At 36.8% G+C, this 24,846-nt stretch overlaps 1 protein-coding gene and 1 pseudogene across 7 annotated transcripts in view; one reads left to right on the top strand and one right to left on the bottom strand.

The window, feature by feature from the left end:
* CCDC171 (coiled-coil domain containing 171) overlaps window positions 1-24,846 on the top strand; it is a 496,773-nt gene that overhangs the window by 3,561 nt on the left and 468,366 nt on the right. For 6 of the 7 annotated variants that reach the window (XR_003569147.1, XM_027863035.1, XM_027863037.1 and 3 more), the window contains exons 2-3: window positions 9,924-10,077; window positions 14,616-14,754. Coding sequence is in view for 6 of the 7 variants with exons in the window: in XM_027863035.1 (XP_027718836.1) it covers window positions 10,037-10,077; window positions 14,616-14,754 (180 nt within the window). In the remaining variant the exon portion in view is untranslated. The remainder of the gene's footprint in view (window positions 1-9,923; window positions 10,078-14,615; window positions 14,755-24,846) is intronic. The other variant, XM_027863034.1, reaches the window with a different exon arrangement.
* LOC114043797 lies at window positions 21,808-22,258 on the bottom strand (annotated as a pseudogene).

Below are 24,846 nucleotides of genomic sequence, written 5' to 3'. Positions count from 1 at the left end.
GAAGCTGGATTTTAGATAGCTAAGGAGAAGAGAGAAAGTGGAGGTACCTGTTGTACTGTCTGAAGTTCAGCCACAGAGGGCAGAAGAGATATAGGATGATAATTAGTGGGATGAAATTATCAGATGAGGGTTTTTTGAGGTTGAGGGAGACGTGCGTGTTTGAAGGTAGTAGGGAAGGAACCAGTAGACAGGGAGACATTGAAGATAAGAGGGGATAATAAGAGGAAGCAATGTGTTGGAGATTAGATAAAAACGCTTAATGGAGGTGCTTATATTTGATTCTAAAGGCATTTGGGATCCATTGGAGTTGCTTAAGAAGGGGACTGACATGATCAGATCTTCCTTGGAGAAAAATCTCTATGGCAGAGGTGTGTAAGATGGACTGGAGTGGCAAGGGGGAAGGGAAGGAAATAAACATTTACATACATGTATGTCTGTGTGTTATATATATATGCTTGTGTATACACACGCACACACAAATATAGTGCTTACTATATGTCAGGCACTGTGCTAAGCACTTTTTACAAATTTGATTCTCAAGACAATCCTACAAGGTAGGTGCTATAATTATCCCTATTTTATAGTTGAGGAAACTCAGGGAGACAGAAGAGGTTAAATGACTTTCCCAAGGTCGTATGATTAGCTAGTTAAGTGTCTGAGGCCATGTATCAACTCAGTTCATCTTCATTCCATGCCCAGTGTGGTAGGGAGATCAATTAGGAGGCACAAATATAAGTGAGAAGTGATAAGGGCCTGAACTAAAGGGATAGCTGTGTGAGTAGAAAGAAGGGTTTTTTCTGGAGGTAGAAATGGAAAGATTTGACAACTGATGGGCTAGGTGGGATGAGAGATGAGTGAAGAATCCAGGATAACACCAAGATTATGAACTTGAGAGACTGGAAAAATGGTGGTGCCTTCAATAGGGAAGGGGAGGAAGAAGGGGGGTTTTTGATGAAAAGATGAGTTCTGCTTTGGACTTGTGCAGCTGATAAGTCTCATTTAGTTTAGTTTGAACATTTAGTTTGAAATATCTAATAGATGGGACTGAAGATTGTGGAGAAACTGGCTGGAGATCTATGTCTATATCTATGTCAGTATCTATGTCTATATATCTCTATTTCTGTCTGTATCTGTAAATTTAAGTCTAGATTTAGGTTATATCTATAAATAGGGGCATGCTGGAGCCAGCTGATTACTGATTGTTGAATTTTCATTGTAAGCATTTACAACTTGGGAATCTGCAAATGATATAAATCAAGGCCTGATTTATTGTTTTGTTGATGGTCTAGATATAAGAATGATTGAGAAAATGTTAGTAAAACAGATTAAACTTGAATGTTAGTAATGCAGTATTCCATATATTTTTTTTTCTTCTGGAGAGCTAGTTAAAATATTTACCAGCACATTGCTGTCTATGTATCTGTACATCTGTGAGTCGTATGAATGGAGATAATAAGTCCACGGGATCTGATGAGATGGTACTTAGAGTGTGTAGAAAGAGGAGAGGGCCTAGGACAGAAGCTTGGGTAATATCCTCAAAGTTAAGGGGGTAGGCTATGGATTATGAGCTAGCAAAGAAATTCAGAAAGTTTTAAGAGGAAAACTAGAAATTCCATCTGAAAAAAGTTCAGAAAGGAGAGATGAGATGATAGTGTCAGGAGAGACTGGAAAGAATAGAGTATCTTGCAGAAGAGGGTGGTGAGCACTAACAAATGCAGCAGATAGCAGAGAAAAATGAAGACTGAGACAAGATTGTCAGATTTGACAATTATGAGGTCATTGGTAATTTTGATGGCTCCATTTGAATGATGAGGTCAGAAACCAAATGACACAGGGTTCTTTCTGCTGTACTATAATCTTAGGTTACTCCTAACTCTGACATTATGTGATTTCATCAAACTATTTTTAAGGCTGTTGTTGGAGAAGAGGGACAGAGGCTTATCAAAAGTAGCTGCAAACCTAGACCTTACTTCCTATTCTAATAATTACTCTATTAGTTCTACAACTTTATAGTGTCTTTGTGACTCTTAAGGGCGAATCACTTATACTCTCTAGCCTTTAGTTTCCTCATCTGTCAAATGAGGGGATTGGAGTCCCTCCAGTTCTAAATCTGTGATCTTGCAATTTTCAGTCAGAGTGATGGTAGCTAGTTAAATGGAAAGGTTTTGAGGCATGTGTATAATTGGTCTAGATAATCATAAGTTAATTCTTTTTCTGGTGAAAATGTAATTAACAATATTTTTATAGTAACATACAGGAGAATTTTTGGTAGTCTTGATGGTGGTAGACCTGTTAGAGGGGATTAGACTTATTCCTCTTGACCTTTGAGGGCAGAACTAGGAGCAATGGGTAGAAGTTGTGGAGGTGTATATTTTGGCTTCATATAAGAAAACTTTCTAACAGAGACATTCCAGAGTAGAATAGGCCATTTTAGGAGGTAATTCGATTTTCTGTAAAGGGAAGTCTTTAAGTAGAGCCACTGATGACCAGTTGTGGGTATATTTTGGAGGAGATTCCTATTCAAATAGGGCTTGAACTAGACTACTAGATGTTTTTTAAGATTTATTCTAACTCCTGAAACTGACAGTTATAATGAACTGAATGCAAGTGATTTAACATTGTAATCTATCACTTAATGATTAGCTAAATAGCTCTTTCTTATAATTCATCTGGAAATTATAAAATGGTTGTTGTGGTTTTTGTTGTTTAGTCATTCAGTTGTATCTGACTCTCTGTGACTCCATTTGGGGTTTTCTTGGAAAAGATACTAGAGGGGTTTGCCATTTCCTTCTCCACCTCATTTTATAAATGAAGAAACTTGAGGCCAATAGGGTACCCGGAGTCACACAGCTGGTAAGTATCTGAGACTGGATTTGAACTCAGGTCGTCCTTACTCCAGGCCCAACACTTTATCCACTGTGCCACCTGGTCACCTCATAAAATGGTTACAAAGGGACAATTGTTTGCTGGTAGTAGTGGCCAAGATACTCAGTGTTACAACTACCTGTACTCTGTGTTTCTAATATCTTCACTATTTTTAGTTATTTTTACCTTTTAAGTATTCTCCATTTTCACTGTCAGTCACCTTATTCTTTCTTTACTCTTTTGGCCCAAAAAGGGGGATGTGTGCTTTAGTCTTTCTGCTGGTCTTTTTAACAGAATGGGATACTGTCACATTTATTTTGTTTTACCTATGAGCACATGTCTTTTGTCCAGCTAGTCTTTCTGTTAGAAACATACAGAACTAGGCCTTGTCCCAAGTAAGGAATTAATTGATACTAAAAGGTCCTTGTGTTTTGGTGAAATTGATGATCCTTATCTGCTAATTGAAGAGACAGAGTCATCAGTTTTTACTATTTCATAAGGAGAGATTCCGTGTGGATCTTGCCTTCTCTTGTATGTATGTCTTCTGATACATAAAAATCTTATAAATTTGTTTCTCTGTTAAGCAGACTGTTACCAACTGTCAAATCTGCTGTACCCTTAAATCTTTTTGGAGCCAGAACTTGTGGATCTTTTTGGGCCTCTGTCATAGTGGTCCTGGAAAGTAGAACCCCACAAAATAAGTACACAATTTTGCTTGAGAAAGAGAACTTTAAGAGGACTCTGAGTCCATGAACTGTGGGGGGAATCCTTAGTTCAATAATGAACATACCAATCTATAATCTATTGAACTATCAGGTACACGGAATGGGCGATTGCATAAACTTTTAATACTATGATGAATGTGCAAATCTATAAAAATGACTCCCAAATCATAAAAATAGAATAGAATCCTTAAAAAATAATCCTTAAAGTACAAGACACACAGATTATTCGTTTAAAGAGGATTATAGTGGATTGATACTTCTACTAAGCCTAGTTGAGCTAATCTGTATGGTGCTTTGTAGACTTTCCAATTTCTAGCAGAGAGGAGGAAAGAAGTGGAGAGAAGGGCTGAGTCTCTGATCAATCCTAGGGAAAGGAGGGCAAAGGAGAAGAACATGACAAGCTGTCTCTTTTGCTCAAACTTGATAAAAGAAGAGAGGGAACAAATTCAAGAGGCTGCTGTCTAGTGGAAAGAGAGAAAGAAGAGTAGGAGGAATGCCTGGAGATAATTTCTTTTGTTATCAACCAGAAAAGAGGTCGAGATCCAAAATCCAGAAGTCCTGATGCTGCATCCATTCAAATGAGGTCACATGCTTCTAATTCTGTGTACTATTACTGGGACTTAAGGCTGTATCCCAGTTCTTTCCCCATTGGTGAAGATTCTTCCTATTACAAACTCTGTCAGTAGGAAGATTAGTTTGGAACTAGAGGAGTCTATCCTCATTACACAGTATGATTCCTTGGAGACTGCCTTTGGATCAAGAGAGTCCTATTACATTCAGCAGTGGAAAATTGGTGCCTCAATCCTGTGATCCATTTGGTTACCATCGTCTCTACTGGTTGGAGCTAGATAAGGGAAGATTTTTTTTTTCTAGTTGTTTTCTTTGGATTTTTCTTCTAAAGCAATTAGCTCCGTTGATTTTGTTTGTGAAAAAAGTTTTTAATGATCTCCTTCCACTCTCTAATTTATAACAAAACCTTTTACATCTAGAATTTAGATCATGAATACATTTGGAGCTTATTGTGTCATGAGATGGTTTTAAAAATATACATATTTTTATTTCCTTAAATCTTCCTCAATTCCATGTAAAAAATTTTAACATTCATTTAAAAAAAATTTGAGTTCCAAATTCTCTCCCTCTCCCACCTCTTGACAAGGCAAGCAATGTGATACTGATTATACATGTGGAAGTAATGTAAAATATGTTTCCATATTACCCATGTTGGAAAGGAAACACATGCAAAAAACCCAAGAAAAATGAAGAAACTAAAAAAAAATACTTCAGTCTGCCCTCATAGTTCATCAGGTCTCTCTCCAGAGATAGATAGCATTTTTCATCATGGGTGCTTTGGAATTATCTTGGATCGTTGCCTTGATCAGAGTAGCTAAGTCTTTCACAGTTGTTCATTCTTACAATATTGCTATTACTGTATACAGTGTTCTTCTGAGTTCTGCTCACTTCACTTTGCATTAGTTCATATAAGGCTTCAGGTTTTTCTGAGAAAAACTTGGATCATGCTGCTCCTTATTTCTGTTTGCACAATAGTATTCCATCACAGTCATAAATCATAGCTTGTTCAGCCATTCCCCAGTTGATGGGCATCTCCTCAATTTCCAATTCTTTGGCACCACAAAAAGAACTGCTGTAAATATTTTTGTATAAATAGGACCTTTTCCTTTGATATTTTTGGGATATAGACCTAGTAGTGGTATTGCTGGGTCAAAAACTATGCACAGTTAGTGTGAATTGTTAATCTTGTTAACAGGATTTTACTGAGCCAGTCTCTAACCTGAGAAAGACGAAAGAGCAGACCAGAGACCAAGTGCCAGTAATCAAATAGCTGTTTAATTAGTTTCATTATGAGAAACAGATTTGCAAATCGGGAATTCCCTGATCAGAATCAGAAAACTAATTTTCTTCAGCAGTTCCATCTAGTTTCCCACAGTTTTTGCCTTTACTTTGGTAGTCGAAGTCTCTGGGTTTATTGAACTTCATACTACAATGTTCATTTGCTTCAATCTGTTGCACTAATCAGCTTGCCTATTTTTACCTTTACCAAATGGCTTTAATAATTACTACTTCATAGTATAGTTTGGGATTTGGTATTGCTAGGCTCCCTTTTTTCCTTACTTCTTTGAAGAGTTTTGATCATTTGTCTCTCCAGATGAATTTTGTTATTATTTTTTCTAGCTTTATAAAGTAACCCTTTTGTAATTTGAAGAATCTGACACTGAATAAGTAAATTAATTTAAGTAGCATTTAATTTTTACTATTTTGCATGTGACCGATTGATGAGAAATTAATCTGTTTCCAATGATTTAGAAGAAGGTTACAAAAGAGAAATAATGTGATCAACACTAGTGATTTGTAAAGCAATCCATTTCTACTTTGATGTCTTTTTCTACTTCACTTCATCCTGACCCCAATAATTGGTTCTTAGACTTTATTTCTTTTTAATCCTCCTTTTATGATTCCCCTCTGAGATTGGGTTTGTTTTGCTTGTGCCTACAACCTCCTTCTTAAACTCTTTTCTTTTTGTCTTATTGAGTTTAATTTATTACAGTACCAAACTCTGTATGTGTGCATGTGTGGGTACATGCTTGTATATGTGCCTGTGTGTAGACCAGTGGTATCAAATTCAAATAGAAATGGGGATCACTAAAGTATACATTAGGATTCCTGTGAGCCTCAGTGACTTAGAAAACCACACGTTTATATATTTCTATTTTAAAAGTTAACTTATTTTGTTAATTATTTCTAAGTAACATTTTAATCCAATTTGGCCATACACAGTAGTGTTTTGGGCCTGTGTTTGACATCTCTGAAGTAGACAATCTTCCTTTGTTTTAGATAAGAAAGACTCATAATTGGGGAGTTAGAAGAGTGTATAAAATATAGAGGAACCTAATGGGGAGTGGGTATCACATGAAAAGCTTTCTTATCTCTTAGGAGTTTATAGTCTAATAGGTGAGACAACATGCAAGTAACTATGTACAGCCAAGATATATACAAAATAAATTGGAGGTACTCTTAGAGGGAATGAGCAAGCATTGGGGAGAATTGGGAAAAGCTTCTTGCAAAAGATGTGATTTTAGATGGTCCTGAAGAAAGCCAGGGAAGTGAGGAGGTAGAGAAGAAGAAGGAGAGAATTCCAGGCATGGGGGATAGCCTGTGAAATGCAAGAAGGTAGGAGATGGAATCTTATACTAGGAACAGGTGGAAGGCCAGTGTCATTGAATTGTAGAGTATGTGGTGAGAAGTAAGGTTTCGGACTGAAAAGATAGGAAGGGACCAGGTCATAAAGAGCTTTAAAAACCAAAGAGCCACTGAAGCTTATTGAATAGGGGCTTGACATGGTCTGACTTGTACTTTAGGAAGATCACTTTGGTAGCTGAGAGGAGGGTGTGCTGGAATGGGGGACAGACTTTGGACCAATCAGAAGGCTATTGCAGTAGTCCAGGTGTGAGGTGATGAGTCCTTGAACTGTGATTGTAGCAGTGGCAGTGAAGAGAAAAGGAATTGGGTATGTAAGATGTTACAGAGGTAGCATTGGCAGCTTGGAAACTGATTGGAAATGGGGCTAGAGAGAATGTAGAGTAGAGGATGATACCTAAGGTGTAAGTCTGAGTGAGTGGGAATATGGTCGAGTCCTCTAAGTACCTGCTGTGTGCACAAATGACACTAGTGAGAAGGAATATAAAAAGCATTTCTAAAGATTATGAAGACAGGCATGCAACTGAACACATAGGGGTATAGATGGAATTTTTACTACTGCTTCTGAAGGCCTTCAAAAGGGACGTAGATTTGGGAAGTGATCAGCTGAATACCAAGATGATATCTGAGAATGGGATTGGATTTTTGGAGCATGGTTTAACGTATGTAATGGAAAATGTCTTACAGTACAAATGGAAGAGGAATTCTCTATAGTGGGTGAGTTCCTCCAGATACTCCTTTTGGTAGGTAACATAGTATTGATTGCATCAAACCCTGGAATACTATGAGGACTCTTTGGTGAGATACATGATTACTTAAAACAGATTAATCTATCAATCTATGTAGGAAAAACCACACGGATAAAGAGTGCCTTTTGTCCAACTTGACATACAGTTAGATTCATTCATTCATTCTGTAAACATTTTGAAGTGCCTACTATGTGTCAGACATTGTGCTAAGTGCTGGAGATTAAAAAAGAGGTAAAAGACAGTCCCTCCCTCAAGGAGTTTGTAATCTAATGGAGGAGATGATATGCAAAAAATATATACAAAGCAGGCTATATGTAAGATAAATAGGAAACAATTAATAGAGAAAACACTGAGCGGCAGCTAGGTGACACAGTGGATTGAGCACGGGCCCTGAAGTCAGGAGGACCTGAGTTCAAATGCAGCCTCAGACCAAACACTTGACACTTATTAGCTCTGTGACCCTGGGCATGTCACTTAATCCCAATTGCCTTAAAAAAAAGAAAAAAAAGAAAACACTGGAATTAAAGGGTTAGGGAAGGCTTCCTATGGAAGGTGGGATTTTAGTTAAGACTTAAACCAAGTTAGAGAGGTCAGTATTGGAGTGGAAGAGGGAGAGTGTTCCAGGCATGGAGACAGCCAGAGAAAATGTCTGGAACTTGAGAGATGGAGTATATTGTTTGTGGAATAGCCAGGAGGCTGTTCTCAACTGAAGAGTACTATTGGGGGTAAGGAATAAGAAGATGGAAAGGTAGGAGAGGGCTAGATTATGAAGGGCTTCAAAAGCCAAACAGAGTATTTTGCTTTTTTTTTTTTTTTTTCCTGGAAGGCCATAGGGAGGCACTGGAGTGTATTGAGTAGGGGTGGGGTGGGGTGGTAGTGACATGACCAGACCTTTGTTTTAGGAAATCATTTTAGTGACTGAATGGAAAATGCATTGGAGTGGGGGAGCCTTGAGGTAGGCAGTTCCACCAGCAGGCTATTGTAATAATTCAGGAGTAAGGTGTTTGGAGCCTGCACTGGAGTGGTGACAGGGTCAGAAGAGATAAGGACCCACAGGGTCCTGTCTTGGAGACACACATAACAAAGGTGAAATCTATAGGCCTTGACTACAGCTTGGGTATGGGAGGTGAGAGATAGTAAAGAATTCATTATGATGATTCCTAGGTTTTTAGCATGAGGGACTGACCTTGATAGTAACAGGATAAGAATTGGGGAAGATTTAGGGGGAAAGATAATGAGTTCTATTTTGGACATAATAAGTTTAATCTATTTCAGGGTGTCTGAAAGGCAGTTGGAGATGTGAGCTTGGAGGTCGGCAAACAGTTTGGGGCAGAATGGTTAGATTTGAGAATTATCAGCATTTTTTGTTGTTCATTTGTTTCATGCCCCTATTTGGGGTTTTCTTGGCAAAGATACTGGAGTGGTTTGCTGTTTCCTTCTCCAGCTCATTGTACAGTTGAGGAAATCTAGCCAACAGGATTAAGTGACTTGTCCAGGGTCACTTAGCTAGTAAGTTTCTGAGGCTGGATTTGAATTCAGGTCCTCCTGACTCTAGGCCCTGTGCTCTATCCACTGTGCTACCTAGCTGCTCATATCATCAGCATAGAGATGGTAATTAAATCCATGGGAACTGATGAAATCACCAAGTGAAGTAGTATGGAAGGAGAAGAGAAGACCCAGGACAGAACCCTGTGGGACTCCTAAAAGGTGTGATCTGGAGGAGGATCCAGGAAAGAGAAGTAGTAATCAGATAGGTAAGAAGAAAACTGGGAGATAGTGTCAGGAATCCTAGAGAGAAGAGAGTGTCAAGCAGGAGAGAGTGATCAACAGTGTCAAAGACTGCAGAGGGGTCAAAGAGAATGAGGATTGAGAAAAGGCCATTCATTGGATTTGGCAGCTAAGAGATCATTTGTATACTTGTAAATTATCTGTCTGTTTAGAATTTATATCTTGAAGTTTCCTTATAAAGTAGTAGTTTTGTTCTCTTAATTGAATGACCATGTATTATTCAGATGACTTATTATTGAGGAAGGATACCAGAAAGAAAAGGAAAGGTTGTAGTTTTTTTGGAATTCTTCTCTTACCCCATTTCCCCGGCCTCTCAATCTCATGGGTAAAGGAAAGAGAAAATAGACGAGGAGTTATCCGTTTGAGAATTCTTTGATCTTTTTAGTCACTTGTTCGCAGTGAATAATAACTTGTTAATGAAAAGGAATGGTCTTTGTGAATCAAGAATATAGGTCAAGAGAGTTTAGGCTCTATTTATGTATCTTAAAATTAATTCTTTCAGAACCACATTTTTTGTATTACATTTATTCCTTTCAGAAATAATTTATTCTGTTACTATTTTCAATATGTTTGTTTCTTACAGACTTCTTTGTATCTACTTGAGCTCTAAAGCAAAAGACATCTTTGAAGGTTTTCATTTTTCATAAGTAAAAAGTAAAAGAGAATTTTGGTTATTAACAGTCAGATGACATCATCATGAGCATCAATCCAAGTAATATTAATGCTGAAATCCAAAGGTAATACTTAAGTTTTTTCATTCCATTAATATTTTAATAGGACTATGATAAAATTTCATGTTAAAAAATCTTATCTGAACAGTGTTGAGATCAGGCCTGTGAGTGGCTGCTGCACTTCTAACCTTGGTGAGATAGGAAGACAACCCAGTCTTCCCTATCCCTCTCCCCTGCGAAAAAGTCTATCAGGGCAATAGATAAAATGATTAAGGATGTAAAGTTTGTCTTTAGGGTCCTTCCAACTTCTGATAGCACCTACCTTCTACCAGTATGCTATCCTTTGGCTATCTTTCCCATCTCTCCTTTGATAAATTACCTCAGTCAGGACCCCCTTTCTCAGTGCCCTATATTTGAAAATTATGCCTTTCTTTATCCCCAGATCAGGACCTTCTTTTCCTTAGCAGCTGTGTGTATATTTTTTAGGTACCAGGAGATTTTTCCTTAATTGAGTCTTTGAGCTGGAAGAGACCATTTAGAGCAGAGATGTCATATGTAGCTGGAAGCAATCCAATTTTCAATAAACATTTACTTATTAAAATTATTTATTTGTTTTTAATGTTAATTTAAAAATTATTGAGTTCCAAATTCTCTTCCTCTAGCCCCTCCCCCATTCATTGAGAAGGCAAGCAGTAAATCAGTTATATATGTAAAGTCATGCAAAACATATTTCTATACTAGCCATGTTCCAAAAAAAAGAAAAGCAAGAAAAACAAAGAAAGTGAAAAAATATGCCTCAGGATGGGTTCTTTGTAATTGTCTTGGATCATTGTATTGATTAGTGTAGCTGAGTCTTTCACAGTTGATCATGGTTACAATCCAATAAACCCACTGTGTCCCAGGCACTGTTCTAAGTCCTGGGGATAATAGTTAATAAAGACAGCCCCTCTCCTCAAGAAGCTTGTAGTCTAGAGAGGGAGATACACAGGGAGGCAGAAAGGGAGGGGAAGAGTAGGGGGAGTGAGAGAGCTGGGGAGAGGCAGGTAGAGATAGTCTAGCTTCTATCCTTTATGAGGGAGGGCATTGGGAAGAATTTGCTACTTTTCCCTCCAGCTGTCGAATCAGAGGGGAGAGAAATTTGAGGGAGGTGGCATCACTCAAACCTTGAGTAGTTGTAGGGTGGTGAGTTTACAAGTGATGAATTTATCCTGGGAGTGACATCTTATTCCAAGGACCTGAAACTAGGTAGAATAGCAGTTGTAAAGGAGAGGGATTAAACCAGATAAAAATGTAATTGGGAAATATTTAACAAAATCAATAAAAATACAATAGAACATAGATATTTTTAATATTTAGTTTTCTAAGTCAGTGTGAGGCTGTGAGGATCCTTAAGTATGGTTTAGTTGCCCCTGTTTCTATCTGAGTTTGACACTACTGATTTAGAGCATTTAGTTAAAATTTTCTATTTTACAGGTGAATAAACTGAAGCCCAGAGAAATTAAATTAAGTGATTTATTCAACATCATGTAAACACTAGCAGGCAATGGGGCTTAAACCCAGGCCTTCTGATTCAGACTCATATTCTTTTTGTTAATGGTAGTGATAATTTACATTTATATCCATCCATTCTCCTTTGATCCTTTCAACAACTCTGTGAAAGTAGGTTCTCTAATTCTCTAAGAATTATTATCCTTACTTTGCAGAGGAGGAGGAAATTGAAGGTTAATGACTTGTTGGAAGCCATATTTATACTAAATTTTCTTTTGACCACCCCATCAGGCTCCACTATTATTACCTCTAAATATATTAATTAATACTGAGACTTCAGTGACTTATGGTAAACAACTTTTACGGGGATAATTATATTTTAAAAGATGAGCTTCTTAATTCAAATGAACCTCTATTAATGCATACAAGAGATAGTTTAATCAGATTTATGTCTTCTTTTGTCTTTTTTTTGACTGCCTCTTTCTCAGGATGTTAGATTAAATTAGGAGGTGTAGCTCAAAGGGGTCCCTGTGGCCTCTAAGGTCCCTTGCACTTTTAAATCTATGGTCCAATGAGCCTAAGTACTTTCACTGTTAAGTAACCTTTTCAATTCTATCAATTCATTACTTTTAGAAATATTCAATCCAATGTTTTCCATTGTATATTGAAGTTCCTTAAGAAACGCAACTTCTTTTTTGTCTTTGTATCTTTAGCACCTAACACTGTACTATTAAGTAGGTATTTAATAAATGCATGTTGGTTGAATTTCACATTCAAAATTATATTGATGGGGTTGAATTATATGGCCTCTAACCAATACCCTATGATTTTATGGAACATTACTCAAATAGAGACAAACCATACCTCTTAAGTGACTCTCTTCCCTTCTGTGGATAACTATCCAGTAATTGCCATCCTAAAGCAGAGATCACATTTTCAGCATTTCTTTGTCTGTTATAATCCTCTATGTGAAGATATTTCCATGATATGTGCCTCCAAAGATCCAATACATCTCAACCTGATATGATATAACCTTATCTTTCTTAACATTGACTCCTGGATTCCCTTGTTTCAGATCTTCTTTCTTCCCCTGTGGGTTATTCTTTGACTTTCAATGTTGAATTTTCAAGGTTTATATTGAATGTTACTTGTATTTCTTGGAAAATTTAGCTTTATAACATAGTTCAATTTGAATATAGCATGCTCTATACAAATGAGTGTTTTGCCTTTTGGTTTGATAAAATGCACTAGGTTTGTTTTTCAGATGTTTGCAAATACAAATATTAGAATATTTGTATATTGAGAAGCAATACACTGAACTACTGAGGACACAAGTGGACATATGGAAGAAGAGAACATGTTATGGTTATTTATTTCAAAAGAATGTTATGGTTTTACTTCATCTGTATTGAAAGCATTCTTTCATTTTAATTTGGTTGTGTTCTTTCCAGATATGCTATAAAAAACTGTGTCGCAGTTGACTGGATCTCAGACCTTAAGTAGATCATTACAATATTCATCTGTGGATTTTAAAAATTTGAACATTTAAAAAATCATGTTTCCATTTAGCAGGGGGAAGAATTTCATAATTTTTAGAAAAATATGATTATTATAATACTTTATTTGGCAAGGTCAAGGAATCAGCTGCTCTACATAATTATTTGGTATGGGAAATGAATCTGCTGTCTCACGTAATTAAAAAAATTTTGATAGCTGAAGTTTATCCTTTTAAGTTCATAGGATCATAGAATTTAGAGCTAGAAGGGACCTTAAAGGGACCAACCTGATAGAAGGGGAAGATGACTTGTCCAGGTTCACAAGTATAGTAGGTGGTAGAACCATCTAAAACTTAGAAACTTTTTAAAGGTCATTTTTTTCAAATACATTGCATACTTTTTGTGTTCTTAAAAAAAAGAGCATACTGAACTTAGTTGAATCTTTCCTAAATAACCCAGGGTATTTAAAAAAATGTGTATTTTTTATAATCCACGTTTGAGCATCAATTTTTGTTGTAACAACTTACTGCTCTCAGGGGCAATTAAAAGGTTTATTATCCCTAGGTTATGTAGCGCTAGATTGCTATATACTGGGGCTCGTTCATGTGTATTTTGTAGTTTTTTTTAATCTCTTCTTTTAGGCTATTATATGCATATCTCGTTTCCTAAATAGATGGTAGGTTTCTGGAAGACAGTGACTATTTTTTATATTTTCTTTTCATCACCTAATGCTTTGGCATAGTTGTTTGGTAAATACTTGTTGAATGAATGAAGATGTGCTAAGCTGCTAAAGAAATGGAAGTTATATTTATCATTTTATCAATAAGTTTACTCTCTGTTAACTGGAAATTTGCTAGCATACCCCTATTTTTATGTAGGGGTTATAAAATGCCCTTATGTGAATACCTTTACTATCATTATATACATTTGGACTTGCAAGGCCAATGCATAAAAGCCTGTTGTTTTATAATTGGTACTACATCTGAAATTGGTATGAATTTTACTTAATGGATGTGTTGCCATGGTAATCACCTCTTGATGGAGGCGGGGAGTTTTACTGGATATAGGGTTCTGAAGACAAATTGGATTTTCCATTTTACATAATAAAGTCATACCATTTTGAGTATTTCACATTAATATGCAAAACAAATATAAAAATTCTGCATTGGTGGGGTTGCTCAAAGAATAATTTAATAAGTAGGGAGATCCCCTTGCAGGTAGAAATAGTTTCTGAAAATGATGATGTGGAGTCTAAGATTTAGAAGTTTGCAATGCCGTAAGCTGTACTCTTGGAAACCATTCTTCACTTGGAAAAATTTGTGGTAGTAGAGCTATGAGGTTATCTTGCCCTGAGAGGATTAAGAGAATATTAAGAGTATAAGAGAAGTGGCCAAAGCTAGAGATATTTTATGCTATCACTTAAAGCCTGTGTGTTTCCCAGGGAACTTAGCATTTTCCCTATCATATATTGGAAAAAACTTTCTTTCTCTTGTTAACTTTTCCTTCTCTTCATGAGATGAAATGCTCTTATTTTAAATTAAATGTGTGTCTTATGCAAATGTAACAAAATTATTGGGAAGTTTAAATACCACAATTATATTTTATAATTTCATTTAACAGGTTAAAGAATACTGCTGTTGACTTAAAAGAAATGCATAGAAGCAATGAGTCAGATTTGGATTTCATTACAGATCTGAGAAAGAAACTTCATCGAGCAAAAAAAGAAAAACTGGAAATAACAACTAGCCATAATGCGCAGGTAGGTTTTATATATTGGTGAGTACTCAAAGAACAGTTTAGTATGGAAATAGGAAGAATACTTGGAGTTAATTGTTGTATTGTGGAAATAGTTTCTTGAAGTGATGATATGGAGTCTAGTATATTTATTAAATATGAAGCCTAGGATTTGATTTTTCAATATATTTAATTTTACATCATGTTAATCTGCTACTGTCCTTTAAATATTTGTAGAAATAGTAGCCCACTTTTTGAAAGAAAAATTGAATATGAGGAAAATGAAAGTTTTTAAATGCATATGTGTTATGATTAAAATCTAGGGAGAATAAACAAATAAAAGATGAATGAATAATGATTTTGCTTAAGCCTTTGTTTCCCAAGGCAGTCATAGGTTCGGTGTGCATATTATTTTGTTTTTTTTCCCTTCACTTTACATCACTGCAGAGGAGTTGAAATGTATTTCTTTGTATTCTTCCTATTTGTCATTTTTTACTTGAGTATTTTGATGTATTTGTAATCTCCTCACCTGCATTATCAATTCCCTAGCATCCTTCAAAGCTTGGAAGCCTATCCTACTGCCCCCAGTTACTAGTGACCTCCATATTGAAATTACTTTGTTATATTTTCTGTTTAATTTTCTATATACATATTGTTACCTTCCAATAGGATATGAACTCCCTGAAGGCAGGGACTGTTTTATTTTTGCCTTTGTATCCTGAGTATCTGGCATGTAATAGGTGCTTTATAAATTCTTATTGAATTGAATCCATATTGAAATCCTGACACTTTCTACCTTTATGATCTTGGATGAGTTGCTTAACCTTTCTGGGCCTCCAGTTCCTTATCTATAAAATGAGGAGGTCGGACTGGATGGCATTGTAGGTCCCTTCATTCTAAATCTAAATGGGATTCTCATGAATCTCGTTGGGTGATGAAAGTACTTCCTCCAGCAATGCAGATTGCCGCCCATTCACTCTTTCTCATTCAGTGAATCTCTTGTCCATATTTGCTTTTAAACCTTCCACCGGGTCCATCTTCTTAATCTCTTGACATTATGTGGCTATCAGGAACACATGGGCTATCTACCACTTATTCCTTATTCTTACCACATGACTAGCTCTTTGCTATTTTTGGTCAAACTTTTTTTTTTGATAGCCAATTTTATGCCTCTTTTCTCGTATAGTTCTTCATTGGTAATATGCTGTGACCCATTTGTGTCTATTGTACCTCTCTTTCCCTTTGATTGACCCACAATTTTTATTTTTCAGATACTCTGGGATTCAGTCCTTCATAGCTATGTAACATCATCAAAAGAATGTATTTTTTGGGGGAAGAAACTAAAGATCATTAAAAGTACTTAATAGTTTCTCAGATGCAGTCCAGCTTGTTAACTTCTATTTATTTCTACGTCTAGTACGTTGCCTCTCTGTAGTGCCTGTCCAAGATGAACCCATTGCGTAGGCTCTTCACCCAAATGCATTGCACAGTTTGGACATTTAGGCATTCTTTATACCCTTGGTTTTTCTTGTGTGAGTAGTTAGGTTAAATTCTCATTAGTAAGTATAGATAACATTTAGAAAGTTATGCAGTGTGGTTGGAATGTGGATTGTGTAAAGAGGAATAATGTAAAGTAAGACTAGAGAGGTAGTTTGGAGTTAGGTTGTGGCACTGGTAACTGAAATAGTGAGAGATTAATAGAATTTAGTTTGTGTTTTTAGACTTAGAAAATGTTGCTTCTAATAACAGCATTTTGGGGATAATATATTTGTAATGTAAAGTAGTGTTTCAACATACAGTTGTTGTATGGCACTGGTATAAGAATCAGCTGTATTTAGTAAATCTTTGAGTAGTATGAGCAAAGGTTAATGTAAACATCAATTGCAAAGAAAGCCCACAGAGGCAATAATTCTATGTACATTTCTACACCCTAAACTTGATCTATTCAGATAAGCCCTTGATGCTAAAAAATGGGAAATGAGAAAAAGGAAATGATTGTGACTATCAACCATTGACTGCTAACTTTTTTAAAAAGTAAATTTTTGTTGATGTCTTTTTGTTTTTACATTGCTAGAATTTCTCCTGGTATCGCTCTTCCCTGTTTTTCCTCCTAGAGAGAGCCATCCCATATGGCAAAGAATGTTTTTATTTTTATTTATTTTTTATCTTTTTTTTCCCCCTGAGGCAATGGGGTGAAGTGACTTGCCCAGGGTCACACAGCTAGTAAGTGTCAAGTGTCTGAGACCACATTTGAACTCAGGTCTTCCTGAATCCTCTATCTACTTTGCCACCTAGCTGTCTCCTTTTTGTCTTTTCTTTAAAATTTATTTTTAGCTTTCAACATTCACTTCCATAAGATTTTGAGTTCCAAATTTTCTCCCCATTCCTCCCCTCCCGCTACCCAAAAAGGGCTTGCAATTTGAGATAGGCTCAACATATACATTCATATTAAACCTAGTTTCATATTAGTCGTGTTTTAAAGAAGAATTAGAACCAATGGGAGAAACCATGAGAAAGGAAAAAGAGAGAGAGAGTAAATAATAAGTTTTAATCTGCATTCAGACGCCATAGTTCCTTTTCTGAATGTGGGTAGCATTTTCTGTCATGAGTCTTTTGGAGTTGTCTTAGATCTTTGCATTGTTAAGAAGAGATAAGTCTATCAAAATTAGTCATCACACATTGTGGCTGTTACTGTGTACAATGTTCTTTTGGCTCTGCTCACTTCACTCAACATCAGTTCATATAAGTCTTTCCAGGTTTTTCTGAAGTCTGCCTGCTCATCATTTCTTATAACACAATAATATTCTATTACATTGATATACCACAACTTGTTCAGCCATTCCCCAGCTGATGGGCATACCCTCAATTTCCAATTCTTTGGCATCACAAAAAGAGCTGCTATGAATATTTTTGTACATGTGGGTCCTTTTCCTATTTTTATGATCTCTTTGGAATACAGATCTAGAAGTGGTATTGCTGGGTCAAACGGTATGCACAGTTTTATAGCCCTTTGGGCACAGTTCCAAATTGCTCTCCAGAATGGTTGGATCAGTTCACAACTCCACCAGTAATGCATTAGTGTTTGAATTTTCCCACATCTTCTCCAACATTTATCATTTTCCTGTTTTGTCATGTTAGCCAATCTGATAGGTGAAGAGTTGTTTTGATTTGTGTTTCTGTAATCAATAGTAATTTAGAGCATTTTTTTATATGCAAAGAATATTTTTTAAAGCAAAAAAAAGGAAAAAATCAGCAAAACTGATCAGTACATTAAAAAAATCTGAAAAATATAGGCAATGTTGCATATATATTTGCAGGGGTGGACCTGCCACCTATGTGTGCAAAGGAGTGTGTATGTGTGGCAGTGTCTTCTTATTTTTTTTCCAGAGGTTTGCCTGTTTAATCACATTATTGTGATAACATCAGCCAGATTTATACAACAGCCAGACTGCTTCCTCATTACATACTTCACCCTTGCGTTTGGCCTCATTTGGGTTACTAATTACTGATATGTTACAAACTCAAACCATATTTCACAAAACATAGTGCCACAGGTAGAGAAGTTACTAGTACTGCTGGAAGTTAGGCCATTTTTTTTCAGGCCTTGGGGAACATGGAAGGGAAGAGGTTGAATAAGGAGTTCCAGGCCATTGTTCTATGGGTGTGGAGTGTAATTAAAATGAGTAGCAATAAAATAATATCTACAAAGGAGAATGTGGAGAGTCAAGGAGTGTGTGCCACTTACTGATTCTCTGTTTCAAACTTCAGAAGCAACTGAAGATTTGGAATTGATTTGGGCAACAAAAGAATATACCATCTGATGGAATACATTGAAACAGTGATTTTTTTTTTTAAGGGGAAAATCTATTTTTTTAATGGTAATTTTTATTTATTTTTTTGTTTTCAACATTTACTTCCACAAGATTTTGAGTTCCAAATTTTCACCCCTCTCACTCCTCCCCCCACCCCAAGATGGCATGCATTCTGAATATCCCTTCCCTTAGTCTGCCTTCCCTTCTATCTCTCCCCCCCCTTCTCTTATCCCCTTCGCCTTCACTTTTCCTGTAGGGCAGGATGGATTTCTGTATCCCATTTCCTGTATTTCTTATTTCCCAGTTGCATGTGAAAACATTATTTTTTTTAAACATGTGTTTTTAAAACTTTGGGTTCCAAATTTTCTCCCTTCCTCCCTCCCCACTCACTCTCATTGATAAGGCAAGCAACTAAATATAGGTTATATATGTGCAGTTATGCAGAACACTTCCATAGTAGACATGTTGTGAAAAACTAACTCTATTTCCCTTAATCCTATCCCACCCACCCATTTATTCTATTCTTTCTTTTGACCCTGTCCCTCCTCAGAAGTATTTGCTTCTGATTACTCCCTTTCCCAGTCTGCCCTCCTCTCTATCATTCCCCTACTCTCTTGTTCCCTTCCCCCCATTTTCCTGCAGGGTAGGACAGATTTCCCCACCCAATTGAGTGTGTATGTTATTCCCTCCTTAAGTCAAATGCTGTGAGAATAAGATTCACTCATTCCCTCTCACCTTCCCGCATTTCCCCTCCACTGTAAGAGCCTTTTCTTTTCTTTTCTGTTTTTTTTTTTTTTTGTGGGGTAATTTACCCCATTCGACCTCTCCCTTTCTCCTTCTCCTAGTATATTCCTCTCTCACCCTTTAATTTTATTCTCCAGATACGACACCTTCATTTTCAACTCACCCTGTGCCATCTATCTATATCTATACATACGTACATATAATTTTTTCTCCTCCAACTACCCTAATACTGACAAAGGTCTCATGAGTTACAAATATCATCTTTCCATGCAGGAATGTAAACAGTTCAACCATAATAAGTCTCTTATGATTTTCTCTTTCCTGTTTACCTCTTCATGTTCCACTCGAGTCTTGTATTGGAGAATCAAATTTTCTATTCAACTCTGGTCTTTTCATCAAGAATGCTTGAAAATCCTCTATTTCACTGAATGACCATTTTTTCCCCTGCAGGATTATACTCAGTTTTGTTGGGTAGGTGATTGTTGGTTGTAATCCTATCTCCTTTGCTCTCCGGAATATTGTATTCCATGCCCTGCGGTCCCTTAATGTAGAAGCAGCTAAATCTTGTGTTATCCTGATTGTGTTTCCACAATACTTGAATTGTTTCTTTCTGGCTGCTTGTAATATTTTCTCCTTGACCTGGGAACTCTGAAATTTGGCTACAGTATTCTTAGGAGTTTTCCTTTGGAGATCTCTTTCAGGAGGAGATTGGTTTATTCTTTCAATTTCTATTTTGCCCTTTTTTTTTTGTATTTTATTTTACTTTATTATTATTATTATTATTTTTTTTAGTGAGGCTGTTGGGATTAAGTGACTTGCCCAGGGTCACACAGCTGGTAAGTGTCAAGTGTTTGGTTCTAAAATATCAGGGCAGTTTTCCTTGATAATTTCTTGAAAGATGATGTCTAGGCTCTTTTTTTGATCATGGCTTTCAGATAGTCCAATAATTTTAAAATTCTCTCTCCTGGGATCTGTTTTCCAGGTCAGTTGTTTTTCCAATGAGATATTTCACATTGTTTTCTAATTTTTCATTCTTTTGGATTTGTTTTACAGTGTCTTGATTTCTCATAAAGTCACTAGCTTCCAATTGCTCTATTCTAATTTTTAAGAAAGTATTTTCTTCAGTAATCTTTTGGACTTCTTTTTCCATTTGACCAATTTTGCTTTTTAGGGCATTCTTCTTCTCATTGGCTTTTTGGACCTCTTTTGCCATTTGGGTTAGGCTATTTTTTAAGGTGTTATTTTCTTCAGTATTTTTTTGGGTATCCTGTAGCAAGCTGTTGACTTCCTTTTCATGATTTTCTTGCATCACTCTCAGTTTTTCCTCTACTTCTCTTACTTGCTTCTCAAAATCCCTTTTGAGCTCTTCTAAGGCCTGGGACTGATTCGTATTTTTCTTGGAGGCTTTGGATGTAGGAGCTTTGGCTTTGTTGTCTTCTTCTGGTTGTATGTTTTGATCTTCTTTGTCACCAAAGTAAGATAATATAGTCTGACTCTTTTTGCACTGCTTAGTCATGACCCTGGCAAATTACTTGAGTTTTAAACTTTTTGTTAAGGTAAAAGTCTGCTTACAATGTGAAGAGTGTACTGTTCCAAGCTTCGGGGGATTGTATAGCTGTTTTCAGAGGTACTTCTTGGGACCTGTAAATTTTCAGTTCTTCCAAGGTGGTATGATAAGGGGCGAGGTGTTTCCTCTCCACAGCCACAACAAGCTTCACCACACCAGCCTTCCTCCTAGCCACAGGACCGCCCCTCAGAACTGTGACCCAGATCCAAGCACTGGTAAAGCAAGAGATTCCTGCCTCAGCACTGGCAAAGAGATCCCTGCAATCCCCCTTTGATCAGCCACTCGATTCCCCCTCAGTCTGTGGGCTGGAAGCTCAGGAATTAGCCACAGCCCCCGGGGGCAGCTGAGACCTAGCTTCTTCTCTCACCACAGTCACAGACTTTTCCCACTGACCTTCGAAATTGTCTTTGGTGTTCATGGGTTGAGAAGTCTGGAAACGGCCACAGCTGCCCGCGATTTAGTCCTCTGAGGCCTGCTCCAGGCTCGCTGTGGCCTGCGCGCCCATGCTGCACTGTGCTCCTCTCCCCGGCTGGTGTGATATACTTATCTGATCAACCATCCAGGCTGTCTTTGGCTGGAAATTTATTTCACTCTGTCTTTTTGTGGGTTCTGCTGCTTTAGAATTTGTTTAGAGCCCTTTTTTTTAGGTATTTGGAGGGCTTTGGGAGAGAGCTCAAGACAGTCACTGCTTTCCCTCCGCCATCTTGGCTCCCAAAAACAGATGATTTTTTAAAACAAAGATAGTAGAACTAGAACACCTTAAATTGTTAATCCTTTCTTTACAGGTTTACCTAGACCACTTTTGATTAAGAAAATTGTAGAAAGTTAGTAACTGCCACAAGTTAATGCCAGGAGGTAGCATCTGTTAATTTTCCAAAGAGTCTTGGTTGTGGGGTGTTGGAAAGGCACTGCTCTGGTTCTCTTTTTGCCCTGGTTGGAATCAATGACAAAATATTTAGTCCACATGTTGCTTTTCCCCACATTTCTTTGTAAACTCTTCATTTTGTGATCCTCAGAGTGTTTTTCAGTTATGTCAGCTTGAAGGGTGGACTAAGAATGGGAGTTTTTCACCAGTGCAATGAGGGACTGGATGACTTGGTCATTTTGGGTTGCTGTCTTTCAGTTTTCAATGCTAATTACTGGCAGACAGACCTGCCCTTTTTCATCAATGTTAGGGTGGTAAATCTTTGTTTTAAATGTGATCTTCCGTGGTTAGAATGAATACTTTGCTGGAAAGTTGATTTTGATTCTGAAAGTTCCATTGTCATATGAAAGGTTGTTAGGAAGAATAAAGCATTGCCAAGTAAGTAAATTAATTTCATTAACTAGGAATTATAGAGGTTTTTCATTTCACATTTGTAGATTTCTTCCAGCTCCTTCACCAACCTCCTCCTGGTGGCCACCATCTTGGGTCTGCTGCTCTTTTTTATCTCTTCTTTAAGGTCATGCTTATTCTTTGTTATTCTGCAGCATTTACTTTGAGTTTTGTGATGATTGTCCTTTCCATTTATATTTTTGTTGTCTTTGTGTATATTTTTTTTGGCTCTGTTTACATCAGTTCATGTAAATCTTTCCATGCTTCATTATGTTTATCATATTCTTTGTTTCATATAGCACAGTCATAATCCATTACATTCTTGTACCACAGTCTGTTTATCCATTCTTTTATTGATGGATATCTGCTTTGTTATTGCAAAACTTTACAAAGAGGAGGTCAAGAGATCTCTAAAATTGGTTTAGCTAGTAAACAAACACTTGACATCCTTGTCAAGTAGAAGGGAGTAATTACAAAGAGCAACACTAGTTTAGACCTCAGCCTCCTTGGTAAAACACTGTAGAGGAAAATGGTGGGCAATTATAAGCAGTCTCTTATTTTTTTAATTTTTTTATTTTTTTGGAGGCAATCAGGGTTAAATGACTTGCCCAGGGTCACATACCTAGTATGTGACTGAGGTCACATTTGAACTCAGGTCTTCCTGACTCCAGGGCCAGTGCTCTCTCCACAGTGCCACCTAGCTGATCTGAGCAGTATCATAAAATTGCTAATACAGTGAAAATGAAGTTTGTAGAAAGTATGGTATGAGACTCACTTAAGGCATATCCTTCCAAATAACATTCTTGGATGAAACTGATCAGAGGATAAGAAAACATCTGAAAAAGAAGAAGTTTGTTAACATTTCCATAATTTGTTTTTATTGTCATTAACATGTGGATCTTATGTTTCATTCATGACTTACTCTACATATAAGTGGAAAGGTTGCTTAGGAAGTATGCTAGATAAGTAATTCTTTGCCTTTATCTAAAATTTCCTTACCTGTTTTATATTCCAAGTGCTGATCATAGTCCAATTTAGGACACGAATTATTTTTTTTCCTTCATTGGAGATGAGAAAGGCCTAAGGAAAAATCTGTGATGTACAAACTTGCATAATTGGCAAAACTTATTTTTTCAGTTACTCAGGCTGTTATCTGTCTCTTCTTTGGTGTCTCTTAAATGGGCCTCTGAATTTTCAGATTCTCTTCCCATTCACTACCATGTATGCAGTTATCACACCTGGACAGGTGAATTTTATAATTCTGTCTCAATTCCTTTTTCTGGTTTGGGTCCTGTCCCCAGGATTATGGGCCCCAGGGTAAATACCAGTTATGTTCTTGAAATCTCCTCCTCCTTTTTCTTGTTCCTAACCTCTAAAGCCTGCTTCATGTATCATTATGCCATTGTATTAACTGACACTTTGTAATCCATTGCTCTGAATAGAGAATGAATTTGAAAAATAAACTTGAGCAATCTGCCTGTTTACCACAAATGTGGTCTTTTTGCTATGATGGACAACAAAATTAGGAAGAGTACCTGGATCAGACCCAGACCACGCTAAAGAAATCCAAGTTGGAGGTCATATAATCTTGAAAATATTGAAAGATTATCTTCTGATATATCCTAGAGAAGGGAAGATATTCAACAATTGGAATTTTGTCAAGGCTGATATTAAAACTCAAAAAGGCAATTGAGCTTCTGAACCATATTCCTACCTTTTCATCTTTAAGGGAATGTTGTTCATTTGTATTGAGGGTATCAATGAAAATAAGAAAAGAGAACAGGTAGTTTTATGTAAACCAGTCATTGACTGAAAGGTACTTAGAATATAACCTTCTGTACTATTGGTTGATAATAGAAATGGATTTGACTAGGAAGATAAAACAAAGTTTTTTTTTGTTTGTTTTTTAGGCAATTGGGGTTAAGTGACTTGCCCAGGGTCACACAGCTAGTAAGTGTCAAGTATTTGGTCTGAGTCCGGATTTGAACTCAGGTCCTCCTGACTTCAGGGCCGGGACTCTATCCACTGCGCCACCTAGCTGCCCCAAAATATAGTCTTAAAGGCTTTTTCTTCAACAAAAAATCTCATCTATATGTTAAATTATGTAGGATTTTTTGTTGAGTGCCCTTCAGTTATGAAGTGATGCACAGAATAAAGAGAAGGTGTGTGCCATGCTCCTGGTGAATCACAGACTGAGAGCTGGAAGGGGCCTTAGTAGTTTCTTATTCTAAACTCCTTATCTTGTAGATGAGGAAACTGTGATATAGAGAACTCAAGTCACACTGGTAGTAAGTAGAAGAATTGGAATTTGTCTTTGATCTTTCCACTGTATCATGTTTAACCTTATGTTTGTTCAAAGTTCAGATGGAAGAGGCATTCTTCATAGATGGTGATGTCCCCCAGATGTTCCTTTTTGTAGATTACGTTATGCCATTTGTATCAAGTCCCAGAATACAACATGTCCTGTTCAGTAAGATGAGTGATTATTCCAAAGAGAATGGCCTAGCAATCCATATAGGAAAAAACTGTCCTCAACAAATGACAGACAAAAAGGGTATCATTAAAGAAAGCGTGATTAGAAAAGGAATAAGGTCAGTCAGGAAAACAAGGAGTGGCAGGTGGACAACCAGAGTGTTGTGCAGGTACTTTTGAAATGTAAAAAGACCTAAAAGAAGTCTT

Source organism: Vombatus ursinus, unplaced genomic scaffold (genome assembly GCF_900497805.2).
Source record: "Vombatus ursinus unplaced genomic scaffold, bare-nosed wombat genome assembly UNPS02014770.1, whole genome shotgun sequence".
Classification (NCBI taxonomy): domain Eukaryota; kingdom Metazoa; phylum Chordata; class Mammalia; order Diprotodontia; family Vombatidae; genus Vombatus; species Vombatus ursinus.
This window is presented reverse-complemented; position numbering and strand designations above follow the sequence as displayed.